The 21,472-nt window shown below is 38.1% G+C and overlaps 2 protein-coding genes and 1 long non-coding RNA gene across 3 annotated transcripts in view; all 3 read left to right on the forward strand.

The window, feature by feature from the left end:
- tspan7 (tetraspanin 7) overlaps positions 1–3,981 on the forward strand; it is a 36,239-nt gene extending 32,258 nt beyond the window's left edge. The window contains exons 7-8 of the mRNA XM_016282620.1: positions 667–749; positions 1,753–3,981. Of these exons, the coding sequence (XP_016138106.1) occupies positions 667–735 (69 nt within the window). The 3' untranslated portion in view covers positions 736–749; positions 1,753–3,981. The remainder of the gene's footprint in view (positions 1–666; positions 750–1,752) is intronic.
- Positions 3,982–6,429: 2,448 nt separating this feature from the next.
- mid1ip1b (MID1 interacting protein 1b) lies at positions 6,430–8,210 on the forward strand. The gene is made up of 2 exons (XM_016282622.1): positions 6,430–6,578; positions 6,940–8,210. Exon 2 carries the CDS (start codon positions 7,173–7,175, stop codon positions 7,611–7,613), a length of 441 nt encoding a protein of 146 aa, XP_016138108.1. The 5' UTR covers positions 6,430–6,578; positions 6,940–7,172; the 3' UTR covers positions 7,614–8,210.
- A 3,815-nt stretch (positions 8,211–12,025) lies between these two features.
- The window catches only part of LOC107593045 (uncharacterized), a 46,506-nt gene continuing 37,059 nt past the window's right edge, over positions 12,026–21,472 (forward strand). Inside the window, exons 1-2 of the long non-coding RNA XR_001610051.1 lie at positions 12,026–12,085; positions 12,183–12,370. This is a non-coding gene — a long non-coding RNA (uncharacterized lncRNA). The remainder of the gene's footprint in view (positions 12,086–12,182; positions 12,371–21,472) is intronic.

A 21,472-nucleotide genomic window follows, 5' to 3' on the forward strand; every position in this document is an offset into this window, starting at 1 on the left:
CGCCGTCGAAATGAGTCACTGGGTAATGCTGCGTGCGCTGGCGTCTAAAAGCTTGAGCGAGAGCCGCGCTACCATGACAACCCCGCGGTGAACGCCGACCCCGGGCTGTCTGTGTTTTCCCAGCCCTCATTTAGTAAACACACATAGACACATGAGCGGGAGCTGAGCATGTGGCGCAGCTGGGGTTTGCTAGCGAACGTGCTGCTTCAAACGCAATCAGGCCCTCTGTCACTCACGCTTCCGCCTCAGGACCATTATGCAGATATCTCTCCATCTGTACTAATGGGTCCAAAGGGCCGCAGGAACACCTCGACCCCTCCGCCGCACACACGCGATGCTAATTGAACTGTAAATGTTATCTGTGAGCACACGGGCGGCCCGAATCAATGACATCTCTTAGAGACGCGGCCCCGCTAATACATCTAATCTTCCGCCGCGCATGTGGAATTCTTTTGGTTCGGTTAAATGGGAATCAGTAAACATTCATTATGATTATAACTAGAATTTGGTTCGCGTAGAGAGAGTGAACTGTAAACCTGGGAGAGCAGCCGGCAGTAATGACTATAGCAATTTAATTTAATTAGCAATTACATTGGAAGAGGGAGCAAAAAAGCCCTGGAAAACAGGTTTACCATGGTAACGGCCAATTGCGTGTGTGTTTTTCAGCTGATCGGGATGCTGTTGGCCTGCTGTCTGTCGCGATTCATCACTGCCAATCAGTATGAGATGGTGTAGCGGCGTGTGCACAGGTGAGACACACACACACACACAGACCATTATAAATGTTAGCTACTGACTGACTTTAGCCATAGCATACCGTCTCATTTGAACTGGACTGTAACTCATGATACACAAATAGCTCACAGGAGAATCTGCTCTCAGTTGGTTCTAATGGAGTTTGGGGTTAGCGTGTCATAAAGATGCAAATATCAGATAAAGTATTAAATAAAATAGAAATATTAGTGAAATAGTGATTACGGAAATAATTTCAGTAAGTGTTTTTTTGAAGGCAGCATAATTATTTGCTGTTCCCATTATGAACAGGCAAATATATATAGATTAAATAAATATAGATTTTTTTTCTAAAGTATAAATTTATTATTAATTATACAAGTCAAATATAAATATATATAAAAAAAATCAATAAATAGTTTAATAATTAAATGTTATATATATTTATATAATATATATCAAATAAAACATTTTCATAAGGTGTTTGTGAAGTTATCACAAACTTGACTGCATTAGTTTTTTTTGTGATGCAACAACATATTTTCTTAGAATGCAGCATAATTAAGTTTCCTTTTGTTGTGTTTCTGAAAAGAGCGGGCAGGTATATATGAATATATATTTCTTCAAAGTATATATATATTAAAATGTATATTAAATTTATAATTAAAATAATGATATATATATATATATATATATATTGTGTGTGTGTGTGTATACAGGTGCATCTCAATAAATTAGAATGTCGTGGAAAAGTTCATTTATTTCAGTAATTAAACTCAAATTGTGGAACTCGTGTATTAAATAAATTCAATCTTTTTATTTAAAAAAAAATTCACACAGTGTTGAAATTATCGGAAACTTGCAATGCAACTGCATTTTGGCTTTTTTTTAATTCTGGGCAACTTCTCTGAAAACGATGCAACAACGTGTTGTGGTCACTATAAATTGTTGTTGCGTGAAGCTGTAGAAAGATTCTTCTAGTCTTGAACATGTTTAAACCTCTTTTTCCCGTTTCTACAGGCACATAAGACGTACGACACCTTGGAAAGGGAAAGCAACCCAAAAATGTTAGCACACTCCATTCTTTCTCATCTCTTTTTTTATTCTCTCTCTCCTTTTGTCTTTCATTCTGTCTTTCCTGCCTTCTTTTTTCTCCTTTCCGTCATTCCTTAATCATGCAGTTGTGCCATGACCAAAGCCTCTCCTTTCGAAACGTCAGCGTTAGCGAGGAAAAGGAAATGGTTTTAAGATGCACGCGTACTTTACTCTGTACAAAATCCTTGCATGTGAAAACCATCTTACACACACACACACACACACACACTCACACTACAACTAAAGTCAACAGCGTTTCTGTAACACTGCATCCTAACCAGTCACATAAAAGCCAATCGATATCGCAATCTCCCTCTAGCTACATATCATATATGTTCAGGTTAGCTGTGGCTTTGAGGCTTTTTCTATTTTTAGACAGAGAAATTATTTAATACTTGGGACATCAAGTGTGATCTGTTAGGTATTTATCCCTTTTTTGAAAAGACAAACTATTTAAAAGCTGTGTTTTTCTTATCTATCCACCATTTTGTCAGCTTGGTTTCTATTTGTCACACTGCAATTGGTATAGCTCCGCCCACAGTGAATTCTCATTGGTCCAGATAGATGTATATTACTCATCAAACGTTCTGATTGGCTATTTCATGGCTTAGCGCAGTATTTTCACTCAGTGTTCACACATCTGGTTAGGACACGGTGTTACTTAACCCCTAAAAAGTGAGATTTGTTAGTTAATTGCTTTTTCAAGAGGAAAACTATTTAAAAAAAGGAAAAAAATATACAGATGACAAGATGTTTTTGTTGTTGTTGTTGCTGTTGTAAAATCTATGGCAAAGGGGTTTATCTCAGAAATGGCTTTTTTGTCTTATATCATTTGGATTTCATTTTTTGCTCCACATCTCAGCGCTGGGTTGAAAATGATTCGACATAATACACGTACAGAGTCAAAACCGTCAATTTGTCTTGACGTGAAAGCCAAAAACAAGCAATTTTCTGCCACATATAGCCATGTACAGAACTCACATTTCGACTGAAGTCTTAACGTGAGCATTTAAATCTAGTGGCTTTTACGTTGTTGTAAGACGAGCAGATATCTCAGAGTACTAACTGAACACTGTTTAATGGCCGATTTAATGGGTAATTATACAGTTTATGAGTTGTAGTTACAGTTTCACACCATATCTACCTTGTGACACACTGTATTTTCTATTATTTTGTGGCTTTTTACTGGAGGAATGTAATCACACTGAGCGTCTCTTTCAGCGTTGAGGATGTTCATGCTTAACAGCTCCGAAAATGTTTGGTTGTTTTCAAGCTGAATATATGCATGAGATAAATGAAGGATAAAGATAATTTCGGTATGATTAAAAATATTTCTAAGAATGCTATTTTGTTTTAAAAATATATGAGTGTTAGACCTACAAAAAAAAACGTTTTCGAAAGGTTACCATTTGTCAGAACACTTTGTAAAATTGTTATATATATGATATGATTATGCTAGCAGGAGAACAGCTCTTAAAAACAGTTGGATAGTTAAAATGCTGGAAGAATTTGATTTACAACTCTATATGAATAGGAATACTTGCAGGTTTTCTGGAGGTCAGAGTCCGAGGAATTCTAGAATCATCACTTAAGTTCTTTAACTCAGTTGTTTGCATAATAAAACGCTTTATTGATTCAGTTTTTGCAAAAATGAACCAAGCTTTAGACACCTCTGCTGTTTATTTATTGTTTATTTATTTGCATGTGTGGTAGAAATCACTGCAGTCTTTGGCTTAATGGCTTTCTTTACTTTTTATTTTGAATTGTGAAGTACTGTCAACTGAATTCCATATTTACGCGTGTCAATGTGCATTTCTCTTTTTGTATTTCATTTTGTGTTGTTGTTTTGTATGGTTTTCTCATTGATCATTAATTTTCATTAAAGACATATAGCTGTTATATTAATATGTTAAACCATCATTTCTGCAGCTGCCCCTTGTGTTGATGGGTCATTAAGTATTAGAGTCCAGAATTCATAGTCTGAACACACGTGATGAACTACACATCTCCAGATAGACGAGCGGAGTAATAATATACTTTGTATAATAAAAAGAAAACTTTTTAAAATGCATCACCAGCTAGCATGCCAACAAAATGTAAGTTGATATTGTAAACAACTGTGATCTCTATGAATAAAATGGTTCTTCGTCGTTATCAGCTTCTGGTTTGTCTTTATGTGAAGTTTGTCCTTGATAGCACACGTACATCACTGAGACGTTTATTTGACGTCTGCATTTACATCTACAAGACGTATTTTTTTTAGTGTTTGCTCATCTGCAATACGTTTATAGGACATTTCCTATCAAATGTCAGATAGATGTTTAGAACATGTCTTTAAGATGTTAACATAATCATAAATGTTAATTATAAATTTATGATTCAGAATGAATGTAAAAGTGACATCTTAGAGACGTCTATCAGATGATAGTGCACAGCAGATGCTTTCCAGATGAAGCGATCTTTAACAGACATCTTGCAGACGTATGTGTGCTATCTGGGGTGTGTTTGGGTCTGAACTGGATGTATGGGGATCATGTGTAGGTCCATACGTCCTCTTTTACCCAGAAACGTTCTGGCTGTGATTTCTAAATTGACTAAAATGTCCAGGCTTTGGCTTTGTTGTCCTATTGACCTGCTCTCTACTGTCCTGTGTCATCATAGATGATTATAAACGCATATTTGCATTGCTTTGACCATTCTCTGTAGATCCCGCCTTCTCGAACGCCATGACTGGTCGAGTATGTACACTGCCTGCATGCTATTGGTCAAACTATTTTTCAGTCATTACCTTCAGACATTTTGGGAATTTTATAAATCACAGCCAGGACATGTTCGGGAAAAAGAGGACACATGGTCAACCTAATGTGTGAAAATTGCCTCACTTGTTATGTATTATGTATGTATGTATGTATGCATGTATGCACCAAGAGCTTCTTAAAAAAAAAACACAAAAAAATGCATTGTGTGTTTGCGCACACTTGGCGAATAAAGCTGATTCTGATTCTGCTTAAAGGGGTCATATGATGCTGCTAAAAAGAACATTATTTTGTGTATTTGGTGTAATGAAATGTGTTTATGCAGTTTAAAGTTAAAAAACGCATTATTTTCCACATACTGTAGCTACATTATTGTTTCTCCTCTATGCCTCGCCTTTTTGAAAAGCGTCGATTTTTACAAAGCTCATCGTCTGAAAAAGCGAGGTGTGCTATGATTGGCCAGCTATCCAGTGCGTTGTGATTGGCCGAATACCTCAAGCGTGAGACGGAAATGTTTCATCCCTCACCATATTGTGATGATGCCCTGTCAGGCAAAGAGACAAAAACATTAAAACCCATTACAAACGAGGCATTTGATGTGGGGGCGTGTTAGTTAACGCTTAACTTTGATAAAGAATATCTCTTTGGTTTTGAGACTTTAGTGTTTGCAACTTTACAGATCTTCTTTATACACCAAGAGCTTGTAACACTCCAAAGAGAAAGGAAAACTTGAAATCGCATCATATGACCCCTTTAAATCATGGCTTGAAGGCAGGATGCTGTTCCCTTCCTGACCACTAGATGGCACCACGATGTTGTTGAAAAACGTAACGGGGCCGCAGCCGCAACGAGAGGAGATCTCCGTTCATGGGGAAATCCCATGCAAATAATCATGCAGACATGGATTTTAATGCAGATCTCGTGTCATCTGAGAATGAGAAGATCATAAAGCACAGATCTATATAATGCCCCCCCCCCAAAATGTATGCCTAATTATCTACTATCTAATGTCTTTCAAATGCTCTGAAACATCAAAACAAGTGGCGTCTACATGAACATGTTCCACTAACTAGATAGTGAAGTGTCCAATACATTTTGTCCTCATTTTATCATTTAAAACCCAAACAAACCCCATTTTGTGACATGCTTTGCATAAAGTGTTCTTGTGCTATCTTCCTTTACGATAAAATTCATTTTCCTTGATATTATTCAAAGCATTTTGGTGAGGCTGTAGGCTATGTAGATCTGTATTTGATTTATGACATTCACCCTTTCGCCTGGTGTTTGTCATTAGGCTATATATATATATATATATATATATATATATATATAATATATTTGCACGTTTGTATAATTTGCATAATTCCACTGATCTGTGCAGGCTTGGCATACAGTCCCTTTAGAAATAACCTTTGAACGTTTAAAAAAAAAAAATAAAGTATAGCTATATGTGAATGTGTTATGTATTTTTGTCTCTTTTTGAAAAAAATGACCTTTCAGCTTTCATAAAATACCTTTCTGATTATGTCTGAAAAATAGAGTTTTATAAAATATTAAGTTTGGTATTCGACATCTAAGAATGGGAAGTGAAAATAAAATCGAATGAAGAACCTGTTCTGGCGCTGTAAGTGTAAGCAATGTGTAGAAGGTACTTTCATCAGTCCGGTAGTTTCCTCATACGCTATTCTTCTTGTCCACTGTCGTGTCTTTGACCGTGAGATGCAGCCTATTCTCTTTCTGCCTTCTGATTGGCTGTCGAGAGGCGCCGTCTTCCTGGATCAACTAAGCGACTGGCTTCTGATTGGACTAGAGCGGCTGAGCGGTTGTGGGCTGATGCGTGGTCTCATGAATATTCATAAGCGCCATAGAGCTACATGCGGCCTCACCCTCGGTCGGTTGCCAGACGAGTCTGTTATCTTTCAGCGACTTTATCAACGGTTTACTTGCACTTTTCCAGACGGTTTCGGATTTAAGGGAAGACGTATATCAGCAAAGGTCGGTATTTAGAAGCCTGTGTTATTTGTCAGTCGATGTGAGTCGATAGATTGATGTTTAGTTTGCCGGCCGGCCTGTCCTTTATTGAAGCAAGGAGTGGTAGGAAGCATATAACGCGCGTTTAGAATACAAATTTAGATTAGATCTGATTTAGTTTTACTATAAATACTTAATTATTTGTATATTTAATCCCAAAGCATGCTTGTGCATATTCTGAAAAAAAAAGATTCGTAAGCTTAGTCTTTATATTTCTTGCCTTCTCAACCTCATTTTCTGAATTTCACACTGATAGTTATTTTGATTATATAATATTGTGTGCATACCCATTAATCTTTCATGGATCTGTGTTAACTTATTTCAGGTCACATTATCTGGTTACACGTTTGATTGACGTGTGAAAGCCACGCCCTTGCTTTAAATCCGCCTGCTTTTTAGAAACTCACTTTAGTGAAGCGCACAAGGAGTCTGGACACGAATAATAGCGGATAACCCCTCCGTTAGATCTATCTGGACCGTCCAGCCCAAGAATAACTACGTCTACTGCCCCTCGTTCTGCATTTGATCAAAACCCTCCAGGTCGATAGGACAGCAAAGATGATGCAAATCTGCGATTCCTACAACCAAAAAAACTCCCTCTTCAATTCCATGAACCGGTTTATTGGTGCTGTGAACAACATGGACCAGACGATCATGGTGCCAAGTTTGCTGAGGGATGTCCCATTGGACCAGGAGGCGGAGAAAGAGGTGAGCTCCTATCAGGATGGAGACATGTATGGCTCTTATGTGCTCCTCAAATCAATTAGGAACGATATCGAATGGGGAGTGCTTCAAGCCGATGAGAGGCGCAAGGAAAAGCATGGCATGACGACGGCCCTGGAGATGTCTCGCATCGAGCCGAACGATGAGGATTTGGAGAAGCTGTTTCATTTACATCTAAATGGACTGCACACGGTACTGGGGAAGCTCGCCCGAAAAGCGAACACTTTGACAAACCGGTACAAGCAAGAAATTGGTATCGGTGGCTGTGGGAATTGAAAAGAACGAGAGTTTGCTCCATCCATCGCTGGTGGAATGCAAAAAAAAAAAAGTTCACAAGAGGGTGCAGCAGGGGCTGAAGCCAAATGGGCCCCTGGTGGCTTCTGTGCATCTTTAATTCCCCGGATTGGAAAAAAAAAAAAGACTTCTACTCAACGCCGGTTTACAAGCACCCTTAATTCCCCTGCTAATATCCCTTGATATTGTTTGCGCAACCTGGATTCTGGCTTGGAAACGGGCTTTTTGAAATTTAACACAATTTAAGCAAACAAGCCAACATTTAAATAAAAAAGATATGCCATTCATTGGCCGGTATGGTAGTTTTGGCAGTGTATTCATGTAGATTATAACAGGCTGGGCTGAGAATTAAAATAACTATGTATAAAACGCACATTTCTACACTAAAACGCCGCTGGTACTTTATGACGTCACAATCGATGAGGGAATCGCATGAAGGCTCTTATGGATGTTGACCGATTCCTGAAAATGACGTCACATTACTGTTGGTAATTGTCTAAAAGAAAAGTTATGTCATGTATTTTTTCTATCACAAAGATGGTTCGGAAAATAAACGTTTTGTAAATGCAACCCCACTGATGTGACTCTTTACTCACTGCTGGTGTTCAACTCATGATTAACAATGAATCATTTCCTTCTGGGATGTCCTTGCAAAATATCACTTTACAGTATACCCTTAGTGTACTTGCCTTATCGTGCTCAGCAAACTTCGGTCTGTGTTGGTGTGCACAGCTGCTGCTGAGGTCCGCAGAGGGATCAGGCATGTTATATTAAGACCTGGCAACATCTGAAAGAGCCAGGCACCTGCAGTGCATTTTTCCAATTCGTACTGCTGAGTCACTGCTTGAGCTGCACTTAATGACGGACGTCTCTAATCTAAGCTTCCCACACTAGTTTAATAGCCTTAAAGTCATAATACCGATAGAAAAAAAGGCTTGTAAACTGAAGGATTGGTTTGTTGATTCCTGAGTCTGGCTTACAGTTTTCTGAGGCATTCTGTTGTAAGGACCCACCCGCCAGCCCAAAAAGCAGAATCCAGCAGCCTGGTCGAAAGTTTAATGCGTATTCGGTCTTTTACTTGCGCATCTGAATTTATCAGAACTTAATTTCAATTTTGTCTAGCTCCGTTTTCAATCTGACTCCAATTTCACGTGATCATTAAATTTAGGCAATATTTCTAATCAAAAGCTCGATTGTTTATTAATTTAGATATTTGAGTATTCTGTAAATCCCATACTTTCAATTATTCGTTCATCAAGGACCCAATGCCGCTCAGAGATCCGCGCCCCAGGTTTGCGGTAAACTCACGGATGCAAACTAGCCAGTCTGATGTTAGTCAGAGGGTGTAATAAGTTAGCTAATACCTTTTTGTCAGTTGCCTACTGCTCACTCTTACAAAAAGTGTACTTAATTGAGCCACTTCCATACATCTTGCTAAATCAGTGATAGACAGAAATCAAAAGGTCTTCAGATGAAGTGCCTACTGCTCCTTTCATTCATGCGCCTTTAGTTTGTACTATCCTGGACACAGATTTACGGTAGCATTAGCCTCCTATGATTTACTGGTCATAATTAATTCAAGAAAAGTTCAGAATAAATCAAATATAACAATTTATTATTAGTCAGGTAAAATTGTATCATGCCAATTACATAATGAAACAATTAGAAGCCAATTTAGAAAGGATAATGCAATTGTGAAACATATTGTATCCGCGTGGCAACATGGTTTACTGTAGCTATATGGAAAATAGCCAAGTGTGTTCCATGCAGGAGACAAATGAATTTTACATAGTCACACATGTAACAGTTATCCTAATCTAACACAAGACACACGGTCTAAAATGCATAGAATCAACAACCTTTTACCTAAGTATTTCAAAGAACACTTACAGCAAAGTAATCAAGTGTTTTTAAAGAATAAACTCAACTAGCCTATGTAGCACAAACAACTATACACAATGTGTTTAACACAATTACATTTTTGAATCGTACCTGACAGCAGAGAGACACACAGCAGTGAGAGTTCTGGTGCAGAGCTCCAGAGACTCTCACACACTGCATGGGGGTTTTTCTGACTACAGAATCCCAAAGACTGATTTGCAACATTCCCTTAAATACTACCAGAACAAAAACAAAGAAATCTTTAAATCAGTTGTAAAAACATAAAAGACCTTTTTGGTCTTTGATAAACTTTCCCACAGGCCTAAAGGGGGACACACCCCCTCCTCAGCAGAACATAATTCTACAAAGGTTTTGAATCTTTCTCATAATATAAATGACTACTGTGAAATTGAAACCAATTTACCAATCGCACAAAGACCTTTAAAATGACACCAAACATGAAAAGTTTTCGATCGTGAATCCTGAAGATATAGTAAATGTTTTATGTGAGCATAGCAACTTGAGTTCTTGGCATTTCTCTGTCAACTTTTAGTGACCTGGACCATGTGCCCAGGGGGGAAGGATGGGTGAAGGGACTGAAGAGCAGATGGTCTTTCTTCCAGATCTTCCTATCTTGATCAAAGCCCATTGTTTCTGAGTGTTTGGCTTTACAAAGAATTTATTTTATAAGGAAATAATTTCACTCCTTTCACTGTCAAATTGAAATTATTGAGATGGAATTGTAATGCTCTGTAGAGACTGAATTTTCAGGCAGATTAACCACTACAAGATCTTTTGGAATCTTTTACTCGTTAAAAAAAAGAATCTAGCTTTATTTGTTTTAAAATTTTGAGTCAACCAAACTGAATGCACAGCATTTCATGCTAAAGTCTTGTATTCTAATAGAATCTATAGTTTGACGTTTTTGTCTGATGAAGTGCACTAAAATCAGGTTTTGCTTAAACTGTTAACGAAACATGTAAACAGACATGCGCAATTGCATGCAAAACAAATTTACATTTAAGATTTGATCTGGTTTTGGAGTAAATAATCTTTCATTGTTAATCTTTACATTGATTAATGTAAAAAAAATAAACAGATGCACAGAAGACAAATTCATGTTTTGACATCAGAACTTAAACTAATCAGGTTTTACTTAAACTGATAATGATCTTTACATGTAAAGTGTAAACAAAAGTGTAAAACACATGTACACAAGACAAATTTACATTTAAGTAATTTACATTTAAATTAATTTTTTTTACATCAGAATCATCAGATTTTACTAGAACTTTTAATTAACTTTACACTGATGAAATGTCAATATAAAGTGTAAACATATGCACACAAGACTAAATTAAATTTAGGTTTTTGTCTGAATTTAACTCCACAACATAGATGGACTGTAATCAGGTTTTGATTAAAACATTTATGCTCTAACTGATAAAATATTGAAGTGTTTTCATGAAGTGTAAACAAAAGCACATGATGAAATTACATTTACGTTTTTATCTAGTTTTGACACCAGAACATTGCTTAAACTGTTAAAGATCTTTACACTGATAAAATGGCAAACGTGAAGTATAAACAAAATGTAAACAGCCACGCGCACTAGATTGACTCTTACATTTTTACATACGTTTTTGTCTAGTTTTGACATCAAAACATGATACAGTTACACTTTACTTGAAGGGGTGTGCATAAGACTGACATGACACCTACATAATCATGACATGACACATGTCATGAATATGAAGGGTTTTTATGCATGTTTATGACACCTGTCATTAAGTGTCATTCGCTCAGTTATGTAATTTTAATGCAAATATGACATTGTTTGGGATGTCTTTGTTATGGGCTATGGTTAGGGGTAGGGTTAGGGTTAGGTCAAATAATGTCATATTTGCATTAAAAATGACATAACTGAGCGAATGACACTTAATGACAGTTGTCATAAACATGCATAAAACCTCCTTCATATTCATGACATGTGTCATGTCATGATTATGAATGTGCCATGTCAGTCTTATGCACACCCCTTCAAGTAAAGTGTTACCCATGATACTTCAAAACTTTTACATGACTTTACACGTTGTCCGGTTATGAAGTATCATAAAAGTAAGACTGTAAGACACTGAGCTCAGCAGCTGTCACCACTAAGAAAGGTCACTTGCCTAGTTGGTATGTACTTAATAAATCAATGCATAATAAATATTGCTGACATACTAGTTCATTGCTATCTGAAGTTGTTCTAAATATAGTCATTACTGAGTCTAAACAAATTTATTGTTAACCCATTTGGCTGAAGGTAAACTGACTTTGCATTACACAATTCATTATAGACCCAAAGTTCTCGCATTTCTTGACAAGTTGCACAGTATGGTAAAAACATACACCCTTTTTATACACTTCACCTTTGTCTGTTATCTAAGAGCCAAACAATCAACAATTTGCTCTTTGAACATCATGTATCGTGGTACTGGTCAGACTGTTAGACAAACTGAACTTTAGTACTGATGGATCCATAATAGTTTCACCACGATAAAACATGACACAGATGAAGCTGATTTGAGGTGAGTATCACATGTTTGTCGACTCCTTTTTATTTCCTGCATTATTCATAGTCTAAACCCTCTCGGTTGACATTTTTCCTTTTCGCACCTTAATTAGGGATGCTGGGAGAACTATGCAGGAAAGAAGGCCATCAGTTGGATTTGCTGATCTAGCATTTCTCCTACTCCGACTGTTTGTCTGCCATCTAGCTGATGTAAGACCAGCCCGTGGTGTGACATACTGAAACTTCCAGGCAGTATGATGGAGTTTTGAAGGATCGTAAGACCACTGGTGTACGATTTGAGGTATGATGCAATGTCTCCTCTGGGTGCACAAAGGAGTTCTGTGATCAGGTGCTACTCAAAAGCGCACACTATTGTTTTTCTTTGCCGAGAATCAAGGCCACAAAGCTTGTGGGGCAAAAACTCCAAGGACGGAAAACGAGGGGAAATTGGGAGAGTTGATTTTACTCAGAATTCGTCAAACCGTTAATTTTAAGTTATCTTAAAACATGACTGGCTAGGTGCAGACGAGTAACAGTGAGTTACAAAATAGCAGGACAGGCTAATGGAGAGGATGAATGCTGCCATTTTGTCAAGAGGATTGTGTCTTGTCTCTGAGCGATTGTGTCTTGTCTTGTCTTATTACAGTCTCTCGCTCTTTTGAGTATTTGATGTCTCTCTTTGTGAACTATTTCAGTGGCAGCTTGTCAGGTTCCTCAGCGGTCTCGCTTTTGGTCATCTGGTACTTCCCAGAATGCAACCCTTCAGAAATGTTGGGAAAGACATCCTATTCGTGCTATTTGTGTACAAGTGAAAAAAGCCACATGGTGGTGGTCAAAAATCAGTGTTGCGACAAGATTCATGCGTAACAAAATAAGACGGTACGTAATTCAGTTAGGGAATTGATTTACAGGAAACAGAATTTAATAACGTGAACTCAAAGGAAGGAGCCAAACATTTATTTGAAAAGTTTGAAAACTCTCCAGTACGTTTAAATGATTTTTCTGTGTTGAAAAATCATTTTAAAACATCTGAGCTATTGATTTACGCCACCACCTGTGTGATGAAGTATTACGGTTAAAGTAGATTACTTTAAATTAAGCGTGACAAACGCAACAGAGGTTCAACCGTAATTAAAACTTATAAATGGCTCAGTTATATTGCAAATGATCTTGCCACGGTAATTATTTTTGCAGCCGCAGATTTAAAGCTATCAGTGCATCTTGGACAGCTACATTCACTTATGTAAGCCTTAAAGGGGTCATATGATGCGATTTCAAGTTTTCCTTTCTCTTTGGAGTGTTACAAGCTGATTCACACAAGGGATTGTATAATATGTTAGGAGGTGTAAATTTATGTCATAACCAGTCTGTATGCATTGGTTCCAGATTCAGTTCACAAACTCTTAGTTTAGCAAAGCTGACTATTGCAATCCCAGAATGCACCACCACAGAAAATAATTTCAAGTTTGTCAGGTTGTGAAAACAAACAAAATTTGTGTTTACACTAATGTACAAGACTATAGGGCAAGATATAAAATTACTTAAAATTATGTAAAGAAATAGTGCATATTTTCATGTTCATCAAGGTGTTATGTCTTGCTCCATAGACTTCTATAGAAACCTGTCTCTGCCACTGAATAAAAAAATTGAAATGGTAACTGCAACTTTTTCTCACAATTCTGACTTTTTCCCTTGTGACTGCAGTTTACATCTCGCAATTCTGACTTTTTTTGTTCTAGAAATTGATATAAACTTGCAATTACATTTTTTTCTTAAAGTTATAAAGTTAGAATTGCGTGATATAAAGTCGCAATTGTGTGTTAAGTCAAAATGGCAAAGTGTAAACTTGTAATTCTGACTTTTCCTTGCAGTTGTTTATATGCAGACCATCAGACCATGACTCATTGCAATTGCGAGGAAAAAATAGATAAAAGGTCACAATTACCTTTTTTATTTTTTGTTCAGTGGGTGAAACGGCTTCCATAGACTTCCATTGTAAGTGTCTTACAATACATGATTTTTGCTTGTTTTTATGATCTGAGAGACAATTCAATATTATTTTCTGTGGTGATCGACATTGTCACAGATACTGTCGACAGCACTTGTACTGAAACCAGAGCATTCATTTCAAAATTAAGTTTTCAAAAAGAAAACGTATTTTTCAAATTTTTTGAAAAATACTTACTTTTATTTTTCTACAACAATGGATCGGAGTTGCTACAAAAACAGATCCTCAAAACATCGAAGAGGATATAGTTTCTCATATGTGAAAACTGAGATGTTAGAAGTTCTTCAGATTGGTTTGTTTCTTGGCTCTTCAAAGCACCAGTACCTGTTTTCTAAAGCTCTAGAAAGTTCTTTGTGCCTGTAAAATCCATTTTGCTTCTAACTGAAACCTTTATTTTTAAAACTTCGCCTCAGATACCATATCACATCACCAGGGAAAAGCAGAATATGATCTGGTCAGGCCTGCGCACTGCGAGAGATCAGGTGTCCCGTCATTGTGGATTTGGTTATTGAAATAAGCGGCTGCCAGGTGCCCTCTGCTGCTGATCTGAGATCGGGTTTTGCTAGATCTGCATGCAACAGTTAAATACAGGAAAGCCGACCTCGGATCGGCGCTCAAGGGCATCCTCTGTGCAGCACGTCGTCATTTAGTCGTCAAAGGATTCTGCGGCGTTTCATCTCGAATAGCCCGCTATGAATACCTCCTTTCCATTAAAATGGCCCCTCTCTGTCTTCCTGCCATTTTTTTCCCAAGCATCCTCTCCACCTTTTTGAAATTTGCCCCAAAATTAATGATTCCAATATATTTTCCATGCGAGCTTTGCTGATTTGCATGACTTACATCGAAGAGAAAGCAGAGAGTGGGAAAGTGGGTAATGAATGAAGGAAAGAAGAAAAAAGAGGAATGCAAAGACAAGACGGCAGGGAGGGAGGTGGCCACAGAGACCAGGGACTCGTAATTGCCTTCTGCAGCGAGACTGCAAGATGAGGAGAGGGAGTGCGAGAAAGACAACGCTTTGAAATTTCATCTCAGGGCTCAGGGCCATCAAAGTCTGTAGGGTGTTGAGGCTGCCGCATTCGACAATTCCCTCTTCTTGTTTCTCTCTCTCTGCCTCCGTTCTGTCGGTGACAACGTGAGGCAGTTATTCTCCGGTGTCTTCATCGTCTGTCAGTGAAGCCGTTGATAAGAGCAGAGAGCCAAGCGCTAAGTGAGTTAGATGGCCAGGCAGGCAGCAGCCGATAAACGAGGGTTGAAGGTCAGGAGAAGCCATGCCACGCTCTTAAGCTCTGCAGACAACCTGAGCCGACAGGATGCTGTGACAAGACGGTGAGGCAGTGTAGACTGAATGTTAAATGCTATGTTTTAGTTTGATTTCAATAGAAAAACGCATATGTTTTGTGGGCAAGGTATAGTTCACTCAAAAGTGATGAACAACCTACAAACCCTTTCAAAATACTTCTTTCTTCCATGGAACATTAAAGTACATAGTGATCAAGGGCTGTCCAAGTATTTTTCTTTTACTGCATATAAGTTAGATTTTTAAGTATCTGAGAGTAAACTTTAACTGGTTCCATGCACAATCTCTCTACTTTGAATTTACACAAAACATGCCGTTCCTCGTTTTTCGAAGTGCACTCTTGAACAATTGCAAGACATGATAGCGATGCTTACTTCAAGTCGATACTTTCTTATGAATCTGAAACTAGTTCACAAATCTCAGAATGATTCAAATCTCGCAAATCGGAATGATCCGATCACTGCAGTTCTCAGGATAAATGTAACTCGGTGATCCAGTTGGAACGAGTCTCAACTTACTAAATTGGCCATATACATTTCAGCGCATAAAATCTTACTTTTTAAGCAACTAGAGTTCAGAAAAAACATGCTGTTCCCTGTTATTTTGGAGTTTAAAAAAACTCAAGACTCACTGCAAGATCCGATTTGTAAATGAATGATTCTTTAGAAGAGATTCTTTTCAATAAACCTGTTGGTCAACTGAGCTGAGTGAGGCTGATGAGGTGAAAAGTAATGACTAATTTTGGTATTGTTTAGAGTAAATGTTAATCATATTTAGGTTATACATGACTGTACATTGTTTATGTGATAAATCAGTTGTGTAAGAGTTAGCAGCTCATTGTATATTGACACAAAGACCACATTTACTGATATCAAAGTTGCTTTAATCTTTGATTAATCTTCCTTATTGACTAATGCCTAGTTGACCATGAATATTAGGCTGATTCGTAATATTTTCAGCTAGACGCTATTTAAGCAGTACTTATAATCAGGTAAAAATTTAAGAGTAGGCTACTTTTTTTAGGAGTAACAGGGTGTCTGTACTTTAACTTGTACTGTGTTCACCACTGGGGCATTATCTCAAAGTCATATGCTTTTTGTACGAGGGATAAACCAATTTTTTTTCTGTTGAAGAACCTTGGTCCGTGCTAAGATGGAGCATATGTTTTGAGTAACGTTGTTGACACAGAGATAGTCGTCTGTCAAATATCCTGTGGTGCGTCATGTTTTACGCCCCTTAACATACTGTGATCATGCCGTCTCCCAGCAGGACGAGACTCAGTCCAGCTGCTCTGCTCGTGCACATCCCATCATCGGTTCTCTTTTAGCAGTTCAGTCAATGTACTGTTAGGAGTAACTGAATAACTCGGGATATTATTTCGCGTCAGAGGGAGTGTCAGGCACGTTTATAAACCCAATAACTTAAGTAATTTGTGGATTAGTGCGTACTGGAGACGCGAACCGTTTCAAAGATTCAGTTCGATTTGGTGAACTGGTTCGACCGGTTCACTAAGAAGATCCGGTTAAATAAAACTATTCGTTCGCGATCCGGACATCTCTAGACGAGACAAAACCAATAAAACCCATTACAAACGAGGCATTTGTTGCATCCAGTGGGGACCATGTCTGCATTTGTGATCGGAGAAACAACAAACAAACAAGCCTACTCTACACTGCTCAAAACTCGCGTTTGAATCATAATTGGCAAATTATTTAAATATAAAAAAACATACTTACAGGCTGTGAGCCAGAAGCGCCAGACTGTCCTTGCAAAGTTGGAACTGCCCCACTTTATAGAAACAACCTTTGTGCCACAGATGCATTAGGCCACTGGTTCAGGAAACAGTCCTCATCCATCCTCTATAAATGTGCTGCACACATCTGAATATTTGGGTTGAACTGCTCTGGAACAATGTTGTAAATACAACTTAACCACTGATTTCTAGTCATGTCCTCTTTTGGAAGGCCAAACAAAGTAGTTTTGAAACACACAGCGACTCCACAGCATGGCAGCGGCGGCAACAGCGAGAATAAAAGTTACGCCTTCTTTCTTTGCGTGAACATTTGGGCAGTGTTATGCAAATCTTCCCACATCGTGACGTAGACATGTGGGGGCGTGTTAGAACGAGCCGTTTTATGTAGGCGTGGGTTACTCTTAACTTTTATAAAGAATATCTCTTTGGATTTGAGACTTTAGTCTTTGCAACTTTACAGATCTTCTTTATGCACCAAGAGCTTGTAACACTCCAAAGAGAAAGGAAAAATTGAAATCGCATCATATGACCCCTTTAAACGCCTCATTCAAACACGCCTCCACATATCTACGTCACAGTGTGGGAAGATTTGCATAACACCACCCAAATGTATACTCAAAGAAAGAAGACGTAACTTTTATTCTCCTTGTAGTATTGTTGTCGCTGCCGCCATGTCGTGGAGATGCGGTGTGTTTCGCTGCAAAAGCCAAACTACTTTGTTTGGCCTTCTAGGACACAACTAGAAATCAGTGGTTAATTTTTATTTACAACACTGTTCCAGAACATAACAGCCCAAATATTAGAGTGTGTTCAGCACATTTTACGGGGGAACGTTTCCTGAACCTGGTAAGGGGCGTAACATTTCCGTCACATGCTTAAGGTATTCGGCCAATCTCAACGCACTAGACAGCCGGCCAATCAAAGCACACCGCGCTTTTCAGAACTATGAGCTTTGTAAAAATCTAAGCTTTTCAGAAAGGCTGGGCATAGAGGAGCAACAATAAAGTATGTTGAAAATGTTTTTTTTTTTTTTACCGTAAACCGCGTAAACACATTGCATTACACCAAATACACACAATAATGGTCTTTTTAGCAACATCATATGACCCCTTTAATTTCCCGTGCTCTCGCTCTCTCTCTCAAACGCGTATCTGTCATCCACCAATCAGCGGTCGTTCATGTGGTCCTGGATCGTGGGGTTTTGCCCTTCATTTTCTGCGCAATTAAATTTTGATTACCCCTTTAGCTCGGCGAGCGGGGGAATACGCCACAGCACGTTCTGATTGCCGCCACACGCAGACTCATTACGAGGAGTGTGTGTGCGACCGTCGGGTCCCCGAGCTTTAGCTCCCCTCAGTTTTTTCTTTACCTTGTTTATGAGGTTGGGGTTCTCTCATCAGCAGCATTAGCGGCTCGGAGCAGAGATGAATGGGATCGTCCTTGCTTGCGGACACACACCCCGTCGCGCTCTAGTGCTGCATAACTGACCTTTCTAGACGTCCTTGTTGCGAGGGCGAGCACGCAGAGAGTTCGTAGACTGCTATATAAACGGATATATGAGTAGACTAGTCGAGAAACTTCTTGCATTAGCCTATTGTGTGTGTGCATATTCTCGTGAGTCTCCATTAGTGTGTTTGTGGGTGTTTTACTAAATAACACTGTCTTCTCACACAATACAAAAAGTGCTACCATGTATTACCACCTATTTTAGCCATTTATTATTTGAATTACTTTACCAAGTTAATACTATGGAAATACCTGTGAAATACTTTGGTATCCTGTGGCAATCCTGTGAAAATGCCTTAGCAAACATAACATTGTAAGACCATGGTATTTTGGACATGTAGCATGGTATTCAATATCACCATCTTCTTACCACATACAAAGAGTAGCCTACTATGGTATTACCGTACTATGTTTTTCAGACATTTACCATGGTATTACTGTGCTACTGAATTACTTTATCAGGCAAATGCTATGGTAATAACATAGATTTCTGAGAAATGCCATACCAACAAAATAACATTATACGACCATGGTATTTTGGATACTACCATTTTATTCAGTATCACCATCTGCTACAAAAAGTACCATGGTACAATGATTTTTCAGACATGGCATTAATATAGTATTGGTTGAAATACTAAATATGATAATACCATAGTATAACAAAAATTACCACAGTATTACCATGGTATTTTGGACATATACCATGCTACTACCATGATATTTTTAGAAGTACCATGTAAATAGGCATACTATGGAATATTAATTTAATGACCATGGTATATTTCAAAGTACCATAGTATTAACTTCTGAATCCACCACAGTACTTTTTTGTAATATAAGTAAATACTATACAGTAGTACATGAATGTGACACCATGGCAAGTGATTCTCCCTGCAGGGACCCTTACAAAAAGTATTTTGGGGTACAGTAATGTATCGGAGGGTAGTACTATGGTCTTTTAAAATATACTATGGTATTTTTTGATTACCATATTAATATATTGTGGAATCATATTAGTGCCAAAAAATATTGTCATATTTAAAGGGCACCTTTAGGGGCATCCTGAAAATGAAAACCAAATAATAAGACTGAGAAATATTAGTAATTATAATTGGCTTAATGTAAAAACAATAGAAGTCAATGGGCAGTCTTTATGTAGACAGATAGATAAATGTGTGTGTTTGTGTTAGATTGGGTTTCGGTGCCTCTGGCTGTGCTGAACCGCTGTGAAAAAAATAACCGTTGCCCTTGCAGCTTCTCTCTCTCTCTCCCTTTTCTATTCTTTCCCTTTTTAACGCCTACGACAGCATTCTGCACCCGCCCGCTGCACAAACTCTTAAACTGCTTTCTTTCTCCTCTCTGTCTCCTTTATAGCAGACGGGCCAATGCAAATGATTGGGCGAGCTAGGCTATCCCCCTGTCCCCGGTGTGTGGTTATTGATTGGTTAATACAGGATGTCAGTTTGAGAGCGACGCCCTCTCTCCCTGGCCATTTATCAGCGTGCTATCAGCTCTCCACGGAAGAGCTGCGTGTCAGGATGAATGCTAATCGATTCAGAGAAGAGATTGGGGGGGGGGGGGGGGGAGTATGCACGTGTGCACGTCGCGAGAACTTATTTTCCTGCATAATTCTTTTTTGTATATAGTGCACAGGTGTGTGTGTGTGCTGCACTTTTTGTTTTGTTTTCTTTCTCATTTGTTTTCATGAGCAGCATAAACATGAGCACGGCCTTCACCATGACAGCACACTCAAATACATGCACGGCTCAACAATAGCGAGGGAACAAACAGAGCAACGGGACAAAATACACAATCTAGATGATGACGAACGCCGTTGGGCTCCTGAGTAACAAAAGTCAAAACAGCAGTATTATATATAACACCACCACTGACTGATAGTATACACTCCTTTCACACGACTTTTTATAGAAAAATAAGTGAATAAAATATTGTAATAGTAAATCAATATTCGAATAAAATAGTGTATATACTGTATATATGTGAATAAGTAAATCATATTTTTATTTGAAATATTTTTTAACATTTGAACAAATTTTATATACAGTGGGGCAAAAAAGTATTTAGTCAGCCATAATTTGCAAATAAATTCTTTAAAAATCCTACAATGTGATTTTCTGGATTTTTTTCTCATTTTGTCTCTCATAGTTGAGGTATACCTATGATGAAAATTACAGGCCTCTCTCATCTTTTTAAGTGGGAGAACTTGCACAATTGGTGGCTGACTAAATACTTTTTTTCCCCACTGTATGTTCTCATCTCAATTAACGCTCTGCTGTTTCTCGCTCTTTCTCAGATAATTGGTGGGTGTGTCGCCATGGTGCCAAACACACCCACATCTTTGTGTCAGGACCTGGCACTGTTATTACTGTCAACTTCACACCAACTTTCCTAATAGCACATTAATTTGACGCGTATTGACCTGCATTGTGCTGACATGGCATCACTTATCAGATTACACAACACATTTGTAATATCAAAACTTCATGTACATCTCCAATGTGTTTAATCGAAAAATAGTGAATTCACTGTGTTTATAAGTTAAGCATTTGAAGATGTGTGATAATACACTAGATATGTGTTTATTTTGCCAGTTAAAAGACTCTTTGTTCCTTCAAAGGTCTTTGTACAGACAAAACACACACTATATCTACACCTAGATATAGCTGGTAAAAACAGCATACGAAAACAAGCTTTTAACTGGCAGTGCAAAACACACACACACACTTAAGTTTCGAATAACAGCATTGCTGCATACAGCTGATGCCATCGCATGCTATTGTTGCGGGTCCATGCTCAGCTCCAGAAGATCCCTTGT

Source organism: Sinocyclocheilus grahami, unplaced genomic scaffold (genome assembly GCF_001515645.1).
Source record: "Sinocyclocheilus grahami isolate Dianchi unplaced genomic scaffold, SAMN03320097.WGS_v1.1 scaffold163.1, whole genome shotgun sequence".
Taxonomy (NCBI): Eukaryota; Metazoa; Chordata; class Actinopteri; order Cypriniformes; family Cyprinidae; genus Sinocyclocheilus; species Sinocyclocheilus grahami.

Coding starts and splice junctions, on each gene's coding strand:
- mid1ip1b (XM_016282622.1), top strand. CDS start 7,173: ATGATGCAAATCTGCGATTCCTACAACCAAAAAAACTCCCTCTTCAAT.